This window comes from Macaca thibetana, chromosome X, assembly GCF_024542745.1.
Source record: "Macaca thibetana thibetana isolate TM-01 chromosome X, ASM2454274v1, whole genome shotgun sequence".
Lineage (NCBI taxonomy): Eukaryota > Metazoa > Chordata > Mammalia > Primates > Cercopithecidae > Macaca > Macaca thibetana.
In genome coordinates this window covers 99,342,859-99,359,104 of record NC_065598.1, presented here as the reverse complement: position 1 = coordinate 99,359,104, position 16,246 = coordinate 99,342,859, and the positions used below count along the sequence as shown (strand labels likewise).

Genomic DNA, 16,246 nt, shown 5'->3' with positions numbered 1-16,246 from the left:
CTACAAATTAATTTGAAAAAGTTACACAACTCAACAGGAAAAAATGGCAAATGTCTTGAATAAATGCTTCACAAAAGAGGAAATACTAACATTCAATACGCTTGTGAAAAGATGCTCAACATTATTAGTAATCAGGAAAATCAAATTATAAGATGCCATTTACACTCATTAGATAGGCAAAAATTAAGAAGTCTGATAATACTAAGTGTTGACCACCAGGTGGAGCAATGGGAACTGTTAAACCTGGCTAGTAAGGGTGTGAATTGGTACATGCCATTAGGAAAAGTTAGGCATCATTCAATTAAATTGAAGGTGCTCATATTCCATAAACCAGAATTCTAGATAAATCCCCTAGAGATATCTGTGTTTATGTACATTACCAAGAAAAATCATGGTAGTTCTGTTTTGTAACAGTCAAAAATTGGATTTCATACCACCCCAGTTAAAATGACCATTATCAAAAAGACAAAAAAAAATGACAGATGCTGGCAAGGATGTGGAGAAAGGGGAACTCTTATACACTGTTATTGGGAATGTAAGTTGGTACAGCCATTATGGAAAACGGTATGGGTGTTCCACAAAAAACTAAAAATAGCACTATCATTATGATTCAGCAATCTTGCTGCTGGGTATATTTCAAAAAAAAAATTTTTTTTAACCGTATATTGAAGAGATATCTGCACTCCTATGTTTATTGCAGCACTATTCACAAGATCCAAGTTATGGAATCAACCTAAGTGTCCATCAGTCAATAAATGGATAAAGAAAATGTTGTATATGTACACATTTTAATAGTATTAAGCTATAAAAAAGGAATGCAAGACTCCTGGGCAAGATGGCTGAATAGGAACAGCTCCAGTGTGCAGCTCTCAGCGAGACCAATGCAGAAGATGGGTGATTTCTGCATTTCCAACTGAGGTAACCGGTACATCTCATTGGGACTGGTTAGACAGTGGGTGCAGCCCACAGAGGGCGAGCAGAAGCAGGGTGGGGCATTGCCTCACCCAGGAAGTTCAAGGGGTCGGGGAACTCCCTCCCTAAAGCCATGAAGGACTGTGCCATGAGGGACTGTGCTATCTGGCCCAGATACTACGCTTTTCCCAAGGTCTTTGCAACCTAAAGACCAGGAAATTCCCTCAGGTGTCTACACCACACGGGCCCTGGGCTTCAAGCACAAATCTGGGCGGCTGTTTGGGCAGACACCGAGCTAGCTGCAGGAGTTTTTTTTCATAGCCCAGTGAAGCCTGGAACACCAGCAAGACAGAACCGTTCATTCCTCTGGAAAGGGGACTGAAGCCAGGGAGCCAAGTGGTCTTGCTCAGCGGATCCCAGTCTCACAGAGCCCAGCAAGCTAAGATCCACTGTCTTGAAGTTCTTGCTGCCAGCACAGAAGTCTGAAGTCGACCTGGGACGCTCGACCTTGGTGGGAGAGTGGGGGGTCTGCCATTACTGAGGCTTGAGTAGACGGGTTTTCCCCTCACAGTATAAACAAAGCCTCTGGGAAGTTCTGACTGGGCAGAGCCCACTGCAGTGCCACAAAGTCGCTGTAGCCAGATTGCCTCTCTAGATTCCTCCTCTCTGGGAAGGGCATCTCTGAAAGAAAGGCAGCAGCCCCAGTCAGGGGCTTATAGATAAAACCCCCATCTCCTTGAGACAGAGCACGGAGAAGGGGCGGCTGTGGGTGCATTTTCTGCAGACTTAAACATTCCTGCCTGCTGGTTCTGAAGAGAGAAGCAGATATCCCAGCACAGTGCTGTAGCTCTGCTAAGGGACAGATTGCCTCCTCAAGTGGGTCCCTGACCCTTGTGCCTCCTGACATGGAGACACCTCCCAGCAGGGGTCAACAGACACCTTATACAGGACAGCTCCAGCTGGCATCTGGCAGGTGCCCCTCTGGGACAAAGCTTCCAGAGGAAGGAGCAGGAAGCAATCTTTGCGGTTCTGCAGCCCCCACTGGTGATACCCAGATAAACAGGGTCTGGAGTGGACCCCCAGGAAACTCCAGCAGACCTGCAGAAGAGTGGCCTGACTAATAGAAGGAAAACCAACAAACAGAAAGCAATACCATCAACAGCAACAAAAAGGACAAACACGCAAAAACTCCATCCAAAGGTCACCAACAGCAAAGACCAAAGGTAGATAAATCCACGAAGATGAAGGAAAAACAATGCAAAAAGGCTGAAAATTGCAAAAACCAGAAAGCCTCTTCTCCTCCAAAGGATTACAGAGATTGAAGATCAACTTAATGAAATGAAGCATGAAGACGAGATTAGAGAAAAAGGAATGAAAAGGAACAAAAAAAAGGCTCCAAGAAATATGGGACTATGTGAAAAGAACAAACCTATGTTTGATCGGTGAACCTGAAAGTGATGGGGAGAATGGAACCAAGTTGGAAAACACACTTGACGATATTATCCAGGAGAACTTACCCAACATAGCAAGGCAGGCCAACATTCAAATTCAGGAAATAGAGAGAACACCACAAAGATACTCCTCGAGAAGAGCAATTCCAAGACACATAATTGTCAGATTCACCAAGGTTGAAATGAAGGAAAAAATGTTAAGGGGAGCCAGAGAGAAAGGTCGGATTACCCACAAAGGGAAGACCATTAGACTAACAACAAATCTCTCTGCAGAAATCTCTCAAGCCAGAAGAGAGTGGGGCCAATATTCAACATTCTTAAAGAAAAGAATTTTCAAACCAGAATTTCACATCCAGCCAAATAAAACTTCATAAGCAAAGGAGAAATAAAATCCTTTAGAGACAAGCAAATGCTAAGGGATTTTGTCACCATCAGGCCTGCCTTACAACACCTCCTGAAGGAAGAACTAAATACAGAAAGGAAAAACTGGAACCAGCCACTGCAAAAACAAACCGAAATGTAAAGACCATCGACACTATAAGAAACTGCATTAACTAATGGGCAAAATAACCAGCTAGCATCATAATGACAGGATCAAATTCACATATAACAATATTAACCTTAAATGTAAATGGGATAAATACCACAATTAAAAAGCCATAGACTGGCAAATTGGATAAAGAGTCAAGACCCATCAGTGTGCTGTATTCTGGAGACCCATCTCATGTGCAAAGACACACATAGGCTCAAAATAAAGGGATGGAGGAAGATTTATCAAGCAAATGGAAAGCAAAAATAAGCAGGGGTTGCAATCCTACTCTCTGATAATACAGACTTTAAACCAACAAAGATCAAAAAAGACAAAGAAGGGAATTAAATAATGGTAAAGGGATCAATGCAACAAGAAGAGCTAACTATCTTAAATATATGTGCACCCAATACAGGAGCACTCAGATTCATAAAGCAAATTCTTAGAGACCTACATAGAGACTTAGACTCCTACACAATAATAGTGGGAGACTTTAACAACCCACTTTCAATATTAGACAGATCAACGAGACAGAAAACTAACAAGGATATTCAAAACTTGAACTCAGTTCTGGACCAAGCGGACCTAATAGACATATATAGAACTCCATCCAAATCAGCAGAATATACATTCTTCTCAGCACCACATAGCACTTATTCTAAACTCGACCACATAATTGGAAGTAAAACACTCCTCAGCAAATGCAAAAGACCGGAAATCATAACAGTCTCTCAGACCACAGTGCAATCAAATTAGATCTCAGGATTAAGAAACTCACTCAAAACCGCACAACTACATGGAAACTAAACAACGTGCTCCTGAATGACTACTGTGTAAATAATGAAAGTAAGGCAGAAATAAATAACTTCTCTGAAACCAATGAGAACAAAGATAAAAAGTACCACAATCTCTGGGACACAGCTAAACCGGTGTGTAGAGGGAAATTTACAGCACTAAATGCCCACAGGAGACAGCAGGAAAGATCTAAAATCGACACCTTAACATCATAATTAAAAGAACTAGAGAAGCAAGAACAAACAAATTCAAAAGCTAGCAGAAGACAAGAAATAACTAAGATCAGAGCAGAACTGAAGGTGATAGAGACACAAAAAATCCTTCAAAAAATCCATGAATCCAGGAGCTGGTTCTTTGAAAAAAAATAACAAAATAGATAGACCTCTAGCCAGACTAGTAAAGAAGAAAAGAGAGAAGAATCAAATAGACACAATAAAAAAAAGAGAAAGGGGAGATCACCACTGATCCCACAGACATACAAACTACCATCAGAGAATACTATAAATACCTCTATGCAAATAAACTAGAAAATCTGGAAGAAATGGATAAATTCCTGGACACATGCACCCTCCGAAGACTAAACCAGGAAGAACTCGAATCCCTGAATAGACCAATAACAAGTTCTAAAATTGAGGCAGTAATTAATAGCCTACCAACCAAAAAAAGCTCAGGACCAGATGGATTCACAGCCGAGTTCTACCAGAGGTACAAAGAGGAGCTTGTACCATTCCTTCTGAAACTATTCCAAACAATAGAAACAGATGAGCTCCTCCTTAACTCATTTTATGATGCCAGCATCATCCTGACACCAAAACCTGGCAGAGACACAACAAAAAAAGAAAATTTCAGGCCAACATCCTTAGTGAACATCAATGTGAAAATCCTCAATAAAATACTGGCAAAACGAATCTAGCACCACATTAAAATGCTTATCCACCACAATCAAGTCAGCTTCATCCCTGGGGTGCAAGGCTGGTTCAACACACGCAAATCAATAAATGTAATCCATCACATAAACAGAGCTAATGACAAAAGCCATATGATTATCTCAATAGATGCAGAAAAGGCCTTTGATAAAATTCAACACCATTAATGCTAAAAACACTCAATAAACAAGGAATTGATGGAACATATTTCAAAATAATGAGAGCTATTTATGACAAACCCACAGCCAATATCATACTGAATGGACAAAAGCTGGAAGTATTCCCTTTGAAAACTGGTTCAAGACAAGGATGCCCTCTCTCAACACTCCTATTCAACATAGTATTGCAAGTTCTGGCCAGGGCAATCAGGCAAGAGAAACCAATAAAGTGTATTCAAATAGGAAGAAAGGAAGTCAAATTGTCTCTGTTTGCAGATGACATGATTGTATATTTAGAAACCCCATGGTCTCAGCCCATAAACTCCTTAAGCTGATAAGCAACTTCAGCAAAGTCTCAGGATACAAAATCAATGTGCAAAAATCATAAGCATTCTTATACACAAATAATAGTCAAACAGAGAGCCAAATCATGAGCAAACTCCCATTCATAATTGCTACAAAGATAATAAAATACCTAGGAATCTAACTTAAAAGGGATGTGAAGGACCTCTTCAAGGAGGACTACAAACCACTGCTCAAGGAAATAAGAGAGGACACAAACAAATGGAAAAACATTCCATGTTCACCATGTTCATGGATAGGAAGAATCAACATCATGAAAATGGCCATACTGCCCAAAGTAATTTATAGGTTCAATGCTATTCCCTTCAAGCTACCATTGACTTTCTTCACAGAATTAGAAAAAAACTACTCTGAATTTCATATGGAAGCTGGGCGTGGTGACTCATGCCTGTAATCCCAGCACTTTGGGAGGCCAAGGCAGGTGGATCACCTGAGGTTGGGAGTTCGAGACCAGCCTGACCAATATGGAGAAACCCCATCTCTACTAAAAATACAAAATTATCTGTAGGGGAAACTACAACACATGTCATCTTGGAAATCCTCAAAACCCCAGAGTTGAAACAAATAGGACAGTTATACATTGTGAATCTGTTTGAGAAGTTTCAGTTCCTGAACTGGTGCTAATAGCAAACATGCCATCAGTAACACAAACTCATCAAATGTTCCAGTTGAAAGTAATTTTTTATTATTACTATTATCATCAGTAGAAGCATCATTATCATTAGCACAAAACTAAATCCGCTATTAAAAGAAAACAAAAACACAGCCCAAAGGCATGTGTCCTGCTGACAGTGAGTCAATAAGTTTATCTTCGTGTACAAGGGACAGTACCCAGAGAATATACCACATCACAGCTTGATAATAAATTCAATAATTGGACCAACGTTATTGAGCACCTAGGCACAATGGAAGATTTAAAAATGCATACAAGAATCCCTGCTTTCAATAAGTTCTATGGTCTAGTAGGAGGTATTGAAGAATACAAGAACAGAGTCACATGAGATTAGTGACATAATAGAATCAGTACCATGTATGAAGTGCTGTTAGAAAGGGGCATCACAGAGACTAATGTCGCATTCAGTTGGGGGAAATCAAGAGGCTCCATAGAGAAGGTGACCTCTGAACTGGGCTTTGAGGAGCTGGAAGGATTTTGGTAGACTGGCATGTGAAGAAGGAGCACTGCAGGTGGAAAGAATAGTGTGGGCCAAAGTATGGCCATGGGAAAGTTCATGGAATGTCTGGGGAGAGAACAAGAGTTCATTATGGCTAGTGTTTGGGGTTTATGTAAGTGGGGTGACAATATGTTGAAAGTTATATGAGGACCGTATTTTGAAAGGCTCTGAATGACAGGCTAAGATTTCTGATCTTTATGTCATACTAACTACATTTACCACATCAACAAAATATGCAATTATCTGTGAAGAGATATGGTCACTTCACTTCCAGGTTTCTTAGGGAAACTAAAATAGTTTCTAGGCAATGTTATCACTTTGCTGTCAGAAATGTCCTAGCAAATAACACCAAGCAGACTATAGCAAATGTTTCTATTTTGCATGTAATTAAATCTCTTCTTTCGAAGTTTTATCCTTTCCATCCATGGGCCATACTTCTTCACACTCCCATCTCCAGCCCCACTAGTTCTTGTGGCACCTGATGAGTTCACGCAAGCCTAATTTGGGATTTCCAGTCACAGCTGCTACCCTGAAAGTAGGACCCACAGCCTTGAGAAGTGAGAGGTGGTGGTAGAGGCAGTGAACAATGTCATGAAAATGTAGCCATCTGAGAAGTTTTATGGAATTCCCATCCGAAGAGTCAAGCATAGTTCTTTGAAATTGGAGTTCCACTCAATTTGGTCTGGAGGACACCTAGAGGGGTCCCAGAGCTCAAAGTGCCTAAATAAGGTCATCTTTTAAGTTTCTGCTTATTGCCAAGGAATTCCTTAAATGAATGACACTTAATCTGTGTTACACGTTATTTAAAGGCCTCCTGGCTCTGAGGCTACTGAAGCTGTGGAGAGACTGGGGCGAACGTTTCTTTTTGACTAAGGAATCCTGTTGGGCTTTGTCCTTGCTCAACAGGTTGGTAGTTGGGAACTTCTCCCATGCAATGAGTTTACAGATGCTAAAGTATTAGGCAACTGAGCCAAAGAAGTAAGCTACATAGAACCAAGCAGGGAAGATTTAGAATAACAAAGATGGCATGGCCACACTTTCTGCAGCTAGTCAGTCTTCAGCTCTTTCCTGGAGTGTGACTTCCTCTACAGATACTCATGGATTGCTGTAGTGAGGCCCCATGTCACCCTGGACCTTAGGATGACCAGGGAGCCTCCACGGTAGATCAGGAGGATCAGGAGTAGCTTTTGGCCCCAAGTGTTCCACACATCCTGGGCAGAGACCCACAGGCTTGGCATGCTCTGCCATCCAATATGGGACTGCATATTACCAACCAGCACAATCAGAGGATATAGAACTAGGCAGGTGATTGTTTCATTGACACTACCAGACAACAAGGCAGGAACCCAATGGGGCAGGCCTTGCTCTGCCAGGCCATCCTGGATGGGGTGCTTGAAAGAAAAATATAGAGCACTCCCCAGGCTGTTCCTGGCCAGGACAGGCCAGAAACCACGGTAGTAGCCCCGTGACAGCTGCCCCCAAAGCCCATAAGAATTGAATTCTTCAAGAATGTTGAAGCTGCTGGGGAAGCGAGCTTGCTTGTGACCATTCTGGAGTACATTTTGCACCCTTTCAAAGGGGCTGAGTGCCACAGCCTCCACCAGGCCAGACATGACCCCTGCAACCCAGTGGTGTCCCAGGGTATGTGGCCCAACAGGAGAGAGAAAGCACAGCAGGCTATCATAAGTCCCAAACAGAAGAGTCCTTTGCAACGTCTTGGAGAGAAGAGGAGGGTAGGTTCCCCAGTAGAAGTATTGAGGACCTTCGTGCCAAAGCTGTCTCACAGCCTCTGACACTGCCATGGCATGGATCTGTTGCCGGAACACAAACTTATAGATAGGAAAGGTCAGAAAAGTAGACATAGAGTTGGAAACGGCCCCAAGGGCATAGGCCTGGGAATGCCAGCTTTTCTTTCCTGGAGCCTCTGCACGTGTCCTGGGCTGAAGCTCCTTCCTGGGAGAGTGGTTCTGCTCCCCCATGCTGAAGACAACTGTGTGCAGATGGAAGAAACAGGCAAGGGTGGTAAAAAAAGAGATTAGACTGACCAATTAATTCTGTTGGCAAGCATTTTCATTGCTTAATTGGAAATGAACCCTAAGAAACTCAGCTCGACAGAAACAAGCAATTCTTTGAGCCAGTTTCTGATATATAAGCACACCCTTAAGAAATTAAGAATTCATTAACCTTAAATTAAAAGAAAGGCAATCAGTTTTTCTGAACAGAGCCACCACTACAGTATTTTGCTGACACAGCAAATATTCCAATATTCAAAGAAGGATTACAACTGAAGAACATGAAATAGAGGAGGGGAAGACTCCAAAACCTAATGCATCAACTTTCATGACATAAAACTGTCCATTTTATAAACTACTAGAATAATAAGTTGCTATTCTGTTTCAAAAAAAAACTGGCACTGTCTTGCAGAAGAAGAAAGGCATTTAACAGTTGAAGTGCAATGCTTTCTCTAGAAGTTGGTATTAAATTTGGAGAGGGGGAATCTCCCCTCACCTTTCTCTCCATAGATTTCTGCCCAAGTTGTAGATGTTTCATGGCAATGCCCAGCCCCTCTCCGGCAAGTGGGGAAGGGAAAGAGCAGCTACTCTTGGAAGTTCAGTGCCTAAAGGATCAACACCTGGCAATTTCCAAACCTAACCTTTTAGACTTGTAGTTATATAACAGAGCAGGGTTTCTTAAACTCCGTGCTATTGACATTTTGGGCAGGATAATTTTTTATTCTTGGTCCCTGTCCTGTGCATTAGAGGATATTCAGAGGCTCCCTGGCTTTGACTCAGTGCGTGCCAGTAGCACCAGTGGTGACATACCCAGTGTGACGACCAAAAATATCTTGAGACCTTGCCAAATGTCCCCTGGGAGGCAAAACTGTTCCCGGCTCAGAACCACTATACTATATAGAATAGGCAGTGCAAGGACTCCAAACTATTGCTTCTTATCCCAGAAAGGCCGGGAAGCAGATGGCTAGTATGAGAAGCAACTTGGAAGCCAGGACATATCAAGGAACTTTGGGATCGAAAAAAAATGAATGCTCAGAGCAGATCTGAGGAAGTTTGCCGGGAAGGAAAAAGGGGGTCCCTGGGCTGACGAGACAGGGTGTGCAACAGCCAGAGCTGGCACCTCAGGGAAAGAGCACAGAGCTGTGTGGGTGTGGGGCAGGAGGACAAGGGAGAGGGGGAGGGGCATGATGGCCAGTCTGGAGGGCTTCCATCTACAGTGACAGGGACAGGAAGCCTGGCAGGAACAGCAGACCCACAGGTTCCCCTCAGAACCCTGGGCTATGTGGTGGAGGGTGTGAAGGTTGGGACTCTAATTAAGCTAGCAGACCGATGGGGGACCACAGAGTCCAGGATGAGGTCCCCAGGGAGGAGTAGAAGCCACACACTGCAAGAAGCCCAGTGCAGCCTTCCCAGGGCTGCCAGGCCAAGAATCCACCTTGGCGTACTATTCCTTCCAGAATCACTCCCATCAGCTCTGCTCTTCCCTAGCCCCTTCTCCCTGCTACATCCATCTCCCCACAATCCCATTCCTATCCCCCTGCCCCATCCATATCCCCACAGTCTCATTCATACCCCCCGCTCCATCCATATCCCCTCAATCTCATTCAATCCCCCCTGCTCCATCCATATCCTCACAATCTCATTCATACCCCACCCCGCTCCATCCATATTCCCACAATGTCATTCATACCCCCCTGCTCCATCCACTTTCCCACAATCTCACTTTACCACCACTCCCAGCCACACTCACCTCTTGGTGGAGAGATATGGAGGCTCAGCCTCCTGCGCTTGGCCCATCACCACCTCCCCGTCCTCCGTATTCCATGATGGCCTTAAGCCTCAGCCTCCTTAATGCTCATGGCCAGTAAACTGGGAGGGCCCCTCTGCCTCTTACCCTTTAGCTGAGAAATGAGCAGGAGTAAAAGTTCAAGAGGCCCACTATTTGCATCCCTCTGGGGCACCTCTGGCCCCTGGCAGCCCCACTGCCATTTCTCCAGAGCCAAAGGAGACTCCTCCCAGATACCCAGGCCGCTAAATCCACAGGAGCCCCCAACAGTCCTCAGCTCTCCTACCAAAGATCTTCTTTCCAAAGTCTTACCTTCACCTAAATAAGGACAGGTGGTGAGGCAAATATTTGTCCTTTCTTCTACCTCAGAGTGCAATAATGTTCCACTTCCTCCCTACCATTTATAAACATGTGTTCACTGACACCATAAGGTAGGGCGATTTAGCAGAAAGAAAACTGGGCTAGGATTTGGCAGTGCAAGGACTCCTAACTATTGCACCTACCCCAGAAAGGCCAGGAAGCAGGTGGGGTAGTATGAGATACTAGCATTCTAAGCGAGTTTTGTTATTAACTTGATGTGTGACCTTTAGAAATTCAGTAACATCTTGGAGCCTTACCCACCTGAGCTGTAAAAGGAGCAGAAAGGGCAAAATAATTTGGAGTCATCTCCATACTATATCTGTCAGAGGGGGTTGATATGGGGGCATTCAGGCCAGTAGTCCAGTACTTGATAGAGGAATTGTACTTTTTAATCTCCGACTCCTTCTGCCATTTTTGTAAATCATTGCGGGGGACTAAAAGTGATCAGTAATTGAGAAACATCTCACCTTAAATATGTAATCCATTGTATAAATCCAATCCTTTCCATTTTATGGGACTGAAGATCATGTTTCTCCAATGTATTTTCTGTTAAGATGCCAGGCTTTGGAAAGGGCAGACAGACCCAAGACTGAATTCTGCCTCTGCCACTTACTTAACTGTGTGACCTCGGGCAAGACATTTCATTCAGTCTCAGGTTCTTCAGCTACAAAACAAGGACATTAAGACCCACCTCAAAACATTGTGGCAGAGATTAACAACATAAAATGAGATAAAGTGGTTGAGAATCCATAACACGGTGGCCTCGATAAAAGATATCAAAAAAAAAAAAAAAAAAAAAAAAAGATGCTTCTGTACCTCACTATCTGTCTCCACAGAGCGCATTCTCTTTCCAGACACTCTCAGGACAGCCAGAAGCAGATAAAGAGGCATGTAGGAACACAACTTGTGTTCCTAAGGGAGGCAGAGAAGCCCTTTCTTCCACAAATGGGAAGGCACAACATAAATAATCTAGGAGAGCCTGGCCCCTTGACCTGAATTCAAAGTACAGACCACAGAATGGACCTACAGTTGGCCTTGAGCAGATATCACCTGTACCCTGACCTGCCTCCTATGTTTACAGACTAGTAAAATGAGCCCAGGGGATTCCAGATTCTCCCAGCCAGTCTAGTCCACATGGGTAGCCTGTGTGATTGCCCCAGGATCCAGCCACAAATGAATGCGTTTGTCTGTTCATTCGGGGCATCTCTCAGCCAGTCCTTTGGTCAGCTCACAAACATGTACTGATCATCCACTAAATCATTGTGGGTAAACCACCATGGAGCTAGAGTGAATAGAATTTGGTGCCTATCCTCAAGTGCCTGGGAATCTAGTAGGGGAGACAGGTAAACAATGAGCTAAACTCTACAGAAAGACAAAATAAAGGGTACACTAATGAAGGTGGAAGCAAAAAGACAAGAGCAATTTATTCCTCCTGGGACGAGGAGCACCCAAGAAACTTCTCTGAGAAGGGGCATATGACACAGTCCTTAACTGAGTAGAGTAGCATAGGGTCTTGTTAGGTAGAGGAGTGAGAGCGAGCATTCTAGGCTGAGAAAGTGACCTAAGGCACATAGGCTTAAAAGTGTGAGTTGTGCATGGGGATGGCCTACGCCATGTGGTGAGAAGGAAATAGAGCAGTGGTTGACAGAGAGGAGCCTATTTAGAATGAGGACCACATTTGTCTTCCCCACTGCATTGTGTCCTAGGGCACAGACATGGGCTCTGAATTCAGCCAGCCCTGGGTTTGAATTTCACTCTGTCACTTCCTAGCTTTATAACCTTGGCCAAGTTTCTTCACCTCTCTGATCCTCAGTATCTTTATATGTAAAATCATTGTCATGAAGGATGCATGAGACAAAGTATGGAAAGTGCTTAGCACAGCACCTGGTATATAAGTTGCTCCATAAGTTATATTAATAATTTCATTTTTAAAAATGAGATAATACTAGGAATCCAACTTACAAGGGATGTGAAGGACCTCTTCAAGGAGAATTACAAACCACTGCTCAATGAAATAAAAGAGGACACAAACAAATGGAAGAACATTCCATGCTCATGGATAGAAATAATCAAAATTGTGAAAATGGCCATAATGCCCAAGGTAATTTATAGATTCAATGCCATCCCCAACAAGCTACCAATGACTTCCTTCACAGAATTGGAAAAAACGACTTTAAAGTTCATACAGAACCAAAAAAGAGCTCGCATAGCCAAGACAATCCTAAGCCAAAAGAACAAAGGTGGAGGCATCAGGCTACCTGACTTCAAACTATACTACAAGGCTACAGTGACCAAAACAGCATGGTACTGGTACCAAAACAGAGATATAGACCAATGGAACAGAACAGAGCCCTTGGAAATAATACCACACATCTACAACCATCTGATCTTTGACAAATCTGACAAAAACAAGAAATGGGGAAAAGATTCCCTATTTAATAAATGGTGCTGGGAAAACTGGCTAGTCATATGTAGAAAGCTGAAACTGGATCCCGTCCTTACACCTTACACAAAAATGAATTCAAGATGGATTAAAGACTTAAATGTCAGACCTAAAAACATAAAATCCCTAGAAGAAAATCTAGGCAATACCATTCAGGACATAGGCACGGGCAAGGACTTCATGTCTAAAACACCAAAGGCAATGGCAACAAAAGCCAAAATTGAGAAATGGGATCTAATTAAACTAAAGAGCTTCTGCACAGTAAAAGCAACTACCATCAGAGTGAACAGCAACCTACATAATGGGAGAAAACTTTTGCACCCTACCCATCTGACAAAGGGCTAATATCCAGAATCTAAAAAGAACTTAAACAAATCTACAAGAAAAAATCAAACAACCCCATCAAAAAGTGGGCAAAGGATATGAACAGACACTTTTCAAAAGAAGACATTTATGCAGCCAACAGACACATGAAAAAATGCTCATCATCACTGGCCATCAGAGAAATGCAAATCAAAACCACAATGAGACACCATCTCACACCAGTTAGAATGGCAATCATTAAAAAATCCGGAAACAACAGGTCCTGGAAAGGATGTGGAGAAATAGGAACACTTTTACACTGTTGGTGGGACTGTAAACCAGTTCAACCATTGTGGAAGACAGTGTGGCGATTCCTCAAGGATCTAGAACTAGAAATACCATTTGACTCAGCCATCCCATTACTGGGTATATACCCAAAGGATTATAAATCATGCTGCTATAAAGACACATGCGGCCGGGCGCGGTGGCTCAAGCCTGTAATCCCAGCACTTTGGGAGGCCGAGGCGGGCGGATCACAAGGTCAGGAGATCGAGACCACAGTGAAACCCCGTCTCTACTAAAAATACAAAAAATTTGCCAGGCGCGGTGGCGGGGCCTGTAGCTGGGCACGGTGGCGGGGTCAGAGGCGGGCGCGGTGGCGGGCGCCTAGCTACTCAGGAGGCTGAGGCAGGAGAATGGCGTGATCCCAGGAGGCGGAGCTTGCAGTGAGCCGAGATCGCGCCACTGCACTCCAGCCTGGGCAACAGCATGAGACTCCGTCTCAAAAAAAAAAAAAAAAAAGACACATGCACACGTATGTTTATTGTGGCACTATTCAAGATAGCAAAGACTTGGAACCAACCCAAATGTCCATCAATGATAGACTGGATTAAGAAAATGTGGCACATATACATCATGGAATACTATGCAGTCATAAAAAAGGATGAATTCATGTCCTTTGTAGGGACATGGATGAAGCTGAAAACCATCATTCTCAGCAAACTTTCGCCAGAACAGAAAACCAAACACCACATGTTGTCACTCATAGGTGGGAATTGAACAATGAGAACACTTGGACACAGGATGGGGAACATCACACACTGGGGCCTGTTGTGGGGTGGGGGGGGGGGAGGAGGGATAGCGTTAGGAGATATGCCTAATGTAAATGACGAGTTAATGGGTGCAACACACCAACATGGCACATGTATACATAAGTAACAAACCTGCATGTTGTGCACATGTACCCTAGAACTTAAAGTATAACACTAATAATAAATAAATAAATAAATAAATAAATAAATAAATAATGAGATAATAGGGCAGAGCTTGCAGTGAGCCGAGATCGCACCACTGCACTCCAGCCTGGGCGACAGTGCAAGACTCTGTCTTAAAAAAAAATAAAAAATAAAGAGATAATGGGAATAAAGGCAAGATAACAACTAAATTATTCTAAAGGCTGCAATTGGTCTAATGAACTAGGTCATCTGCAGAATGCATTTTAGACTTTTTTGGAAGGCAAGAAAGAAGAGTTTTCATGGGCTTTGGAGTTTGACATCCCTGGCCTGCAGTCCCAGTGCCTCCACTTAAAAGTTTAAGCCTAACACAAGTTACTTAACGTCCCTGAAATTCAGTTTCCCTCTCTGCAAAATAGGATACAATGACTGTCTTAACAGTGTTGCTGGGAAGCTTAAATGAGATAACAGATAGAAAGTTCCTGGCACAAAGGAGGAAGGCAGCCAAAGGCAGCTATTATTGTTTCAGCTGAAAGCTTTATCTCCAAACCTTCAAGCTTTTAAGGTTTATGTGTTAAAATTACAAAATGTGGTCTCATTGGAGCCATCAGTTGGAACACACTCACACACATGAGGCCAGAGATAGGATGTCCTGTATTCAATTGGAGCCAGGTTGCAAATACGCCCCCAATCCCTGCACGAAGAGTCCCTCGCTTTGTTCCAGTAGCCCAACCCTGGCACCTTTACACAGTCCATTTCCTGTCACTATTTTTGTCCACTTATTCTTGGTCTTATGTGATTCCACTCCTACCAAGTCCAGCTGCAAATACCTAATTTGATGATGAAGCCAATTTAAACACTGAACAAGAGTCTTCTGGGAGGCAAGAGTCAGATGTCATGGGACAGGGGAGCAGAAGCAAAAGTCTGAAGGAAACCTAAGTGCTACTGCCAGCATCACCCTTGAGTGTGCGAGGTGAGCAACCTGCCTTATCCATACATCCACACTTTCCACCTTCCACCACCACTATCCCACTGTTCCATCCACAGGCCACAATCCTGAGATGGAAGGTGCTTCATCTCCAAATTTGCATTGTTTACTCCAAGGAACTCTAGATCTTGGAGTTGTAAATAAGAGGGTGGAAATGAGTGAGTGAAGTGCCTTGGCAGGCTGAAGATGAAGCCAATGGCAGCGGAAGGGTATCAAACTGTTCACTTGCTTCCAAGCATCAGGAGTCAAGAACAGGCCCCACAGGAGCCTCCTAGCCACACTATACATAAAGGAAGTAATACCTGCTCTCTAAGTCAGGGAAAAATGGAGCAGGTTTTCCAGCCACTGCCTTCACGGCCATTCACTTTGGACAACCCTGCATGCCGTTTCCATGGAGTTGCTCCTTCTCTGGGGCCAGTGATGCCAAATCCAGCAAAGGAGAAGTCCCCTGAAGAGCTCACAGAAGGGCAACCTAGCAACCTGTCCTTGAGCCAGGAAATGAAAGAGCTATATCAGCAACAGAGAGCTGTGGTTTGGGGGTTAGGTTAAATGGGGTTTTATTTCTCACACTTCTTCGTCAAGCATGGCTTGAAGAAGGAAGATGTTATGACAGACCTATTTGAAAATCTGCAAAGCTGTGGACTCGGAAGAATGTACGGAGTCCAGATTCTTTGCTAACAATTCCAGGAAGGACCGCGGGTAGGAATCTGTGCTCTGGAGTTACATTTCATGACAGATATGCCATGGACAGATACACTGATAACAGGCCCATTTACTTATAACCTTCAGCATCACGTAGTGGTGTTTAGAACAGTG

The 16,246-nt window shown here is 43.5% G+C and overlaps 2 protein-coding genes across 2 annotated transcripts in view; both read right to left on the bottom strand.

Moving 5' to 3' along the window:
* TMSB15B (thymosin beta 15B) overlaps positions 1–16,246 on the bottom strand; it is a 45,344-nt gene that overhangs the window by 27,867 nt on the left and 1,231 nt on the right. The gene's annotated exons all lie outside the window — the stretch shown is intronic.
* Positions 6,234–9,827, bottom strand: LOC126946022 (solute carrier family 25 member 53-like). Its single transcript, XM_050775999.1, has one exon. The coding sequence runs from the start codon at positions 8,283–8,285 to the stop codon at positions 7,392–7,394; it is 894 nt and encodes a 297-aa protein (XP_050631956.1). The 5' UTR covers positions 8,286–9,827; the 3' UTR covers positions 6,234–7,391.

What these genes read in the sequence shown, in the direction of transcription:
- LOC126946022 (XM_050775999.1), bottom strand. Translation starts at nt 8,285, where the DNA reads ATGGGGGAGCAGAACCACTCTCCCAGGAAGGAGCTTCAGCCCAGGACA.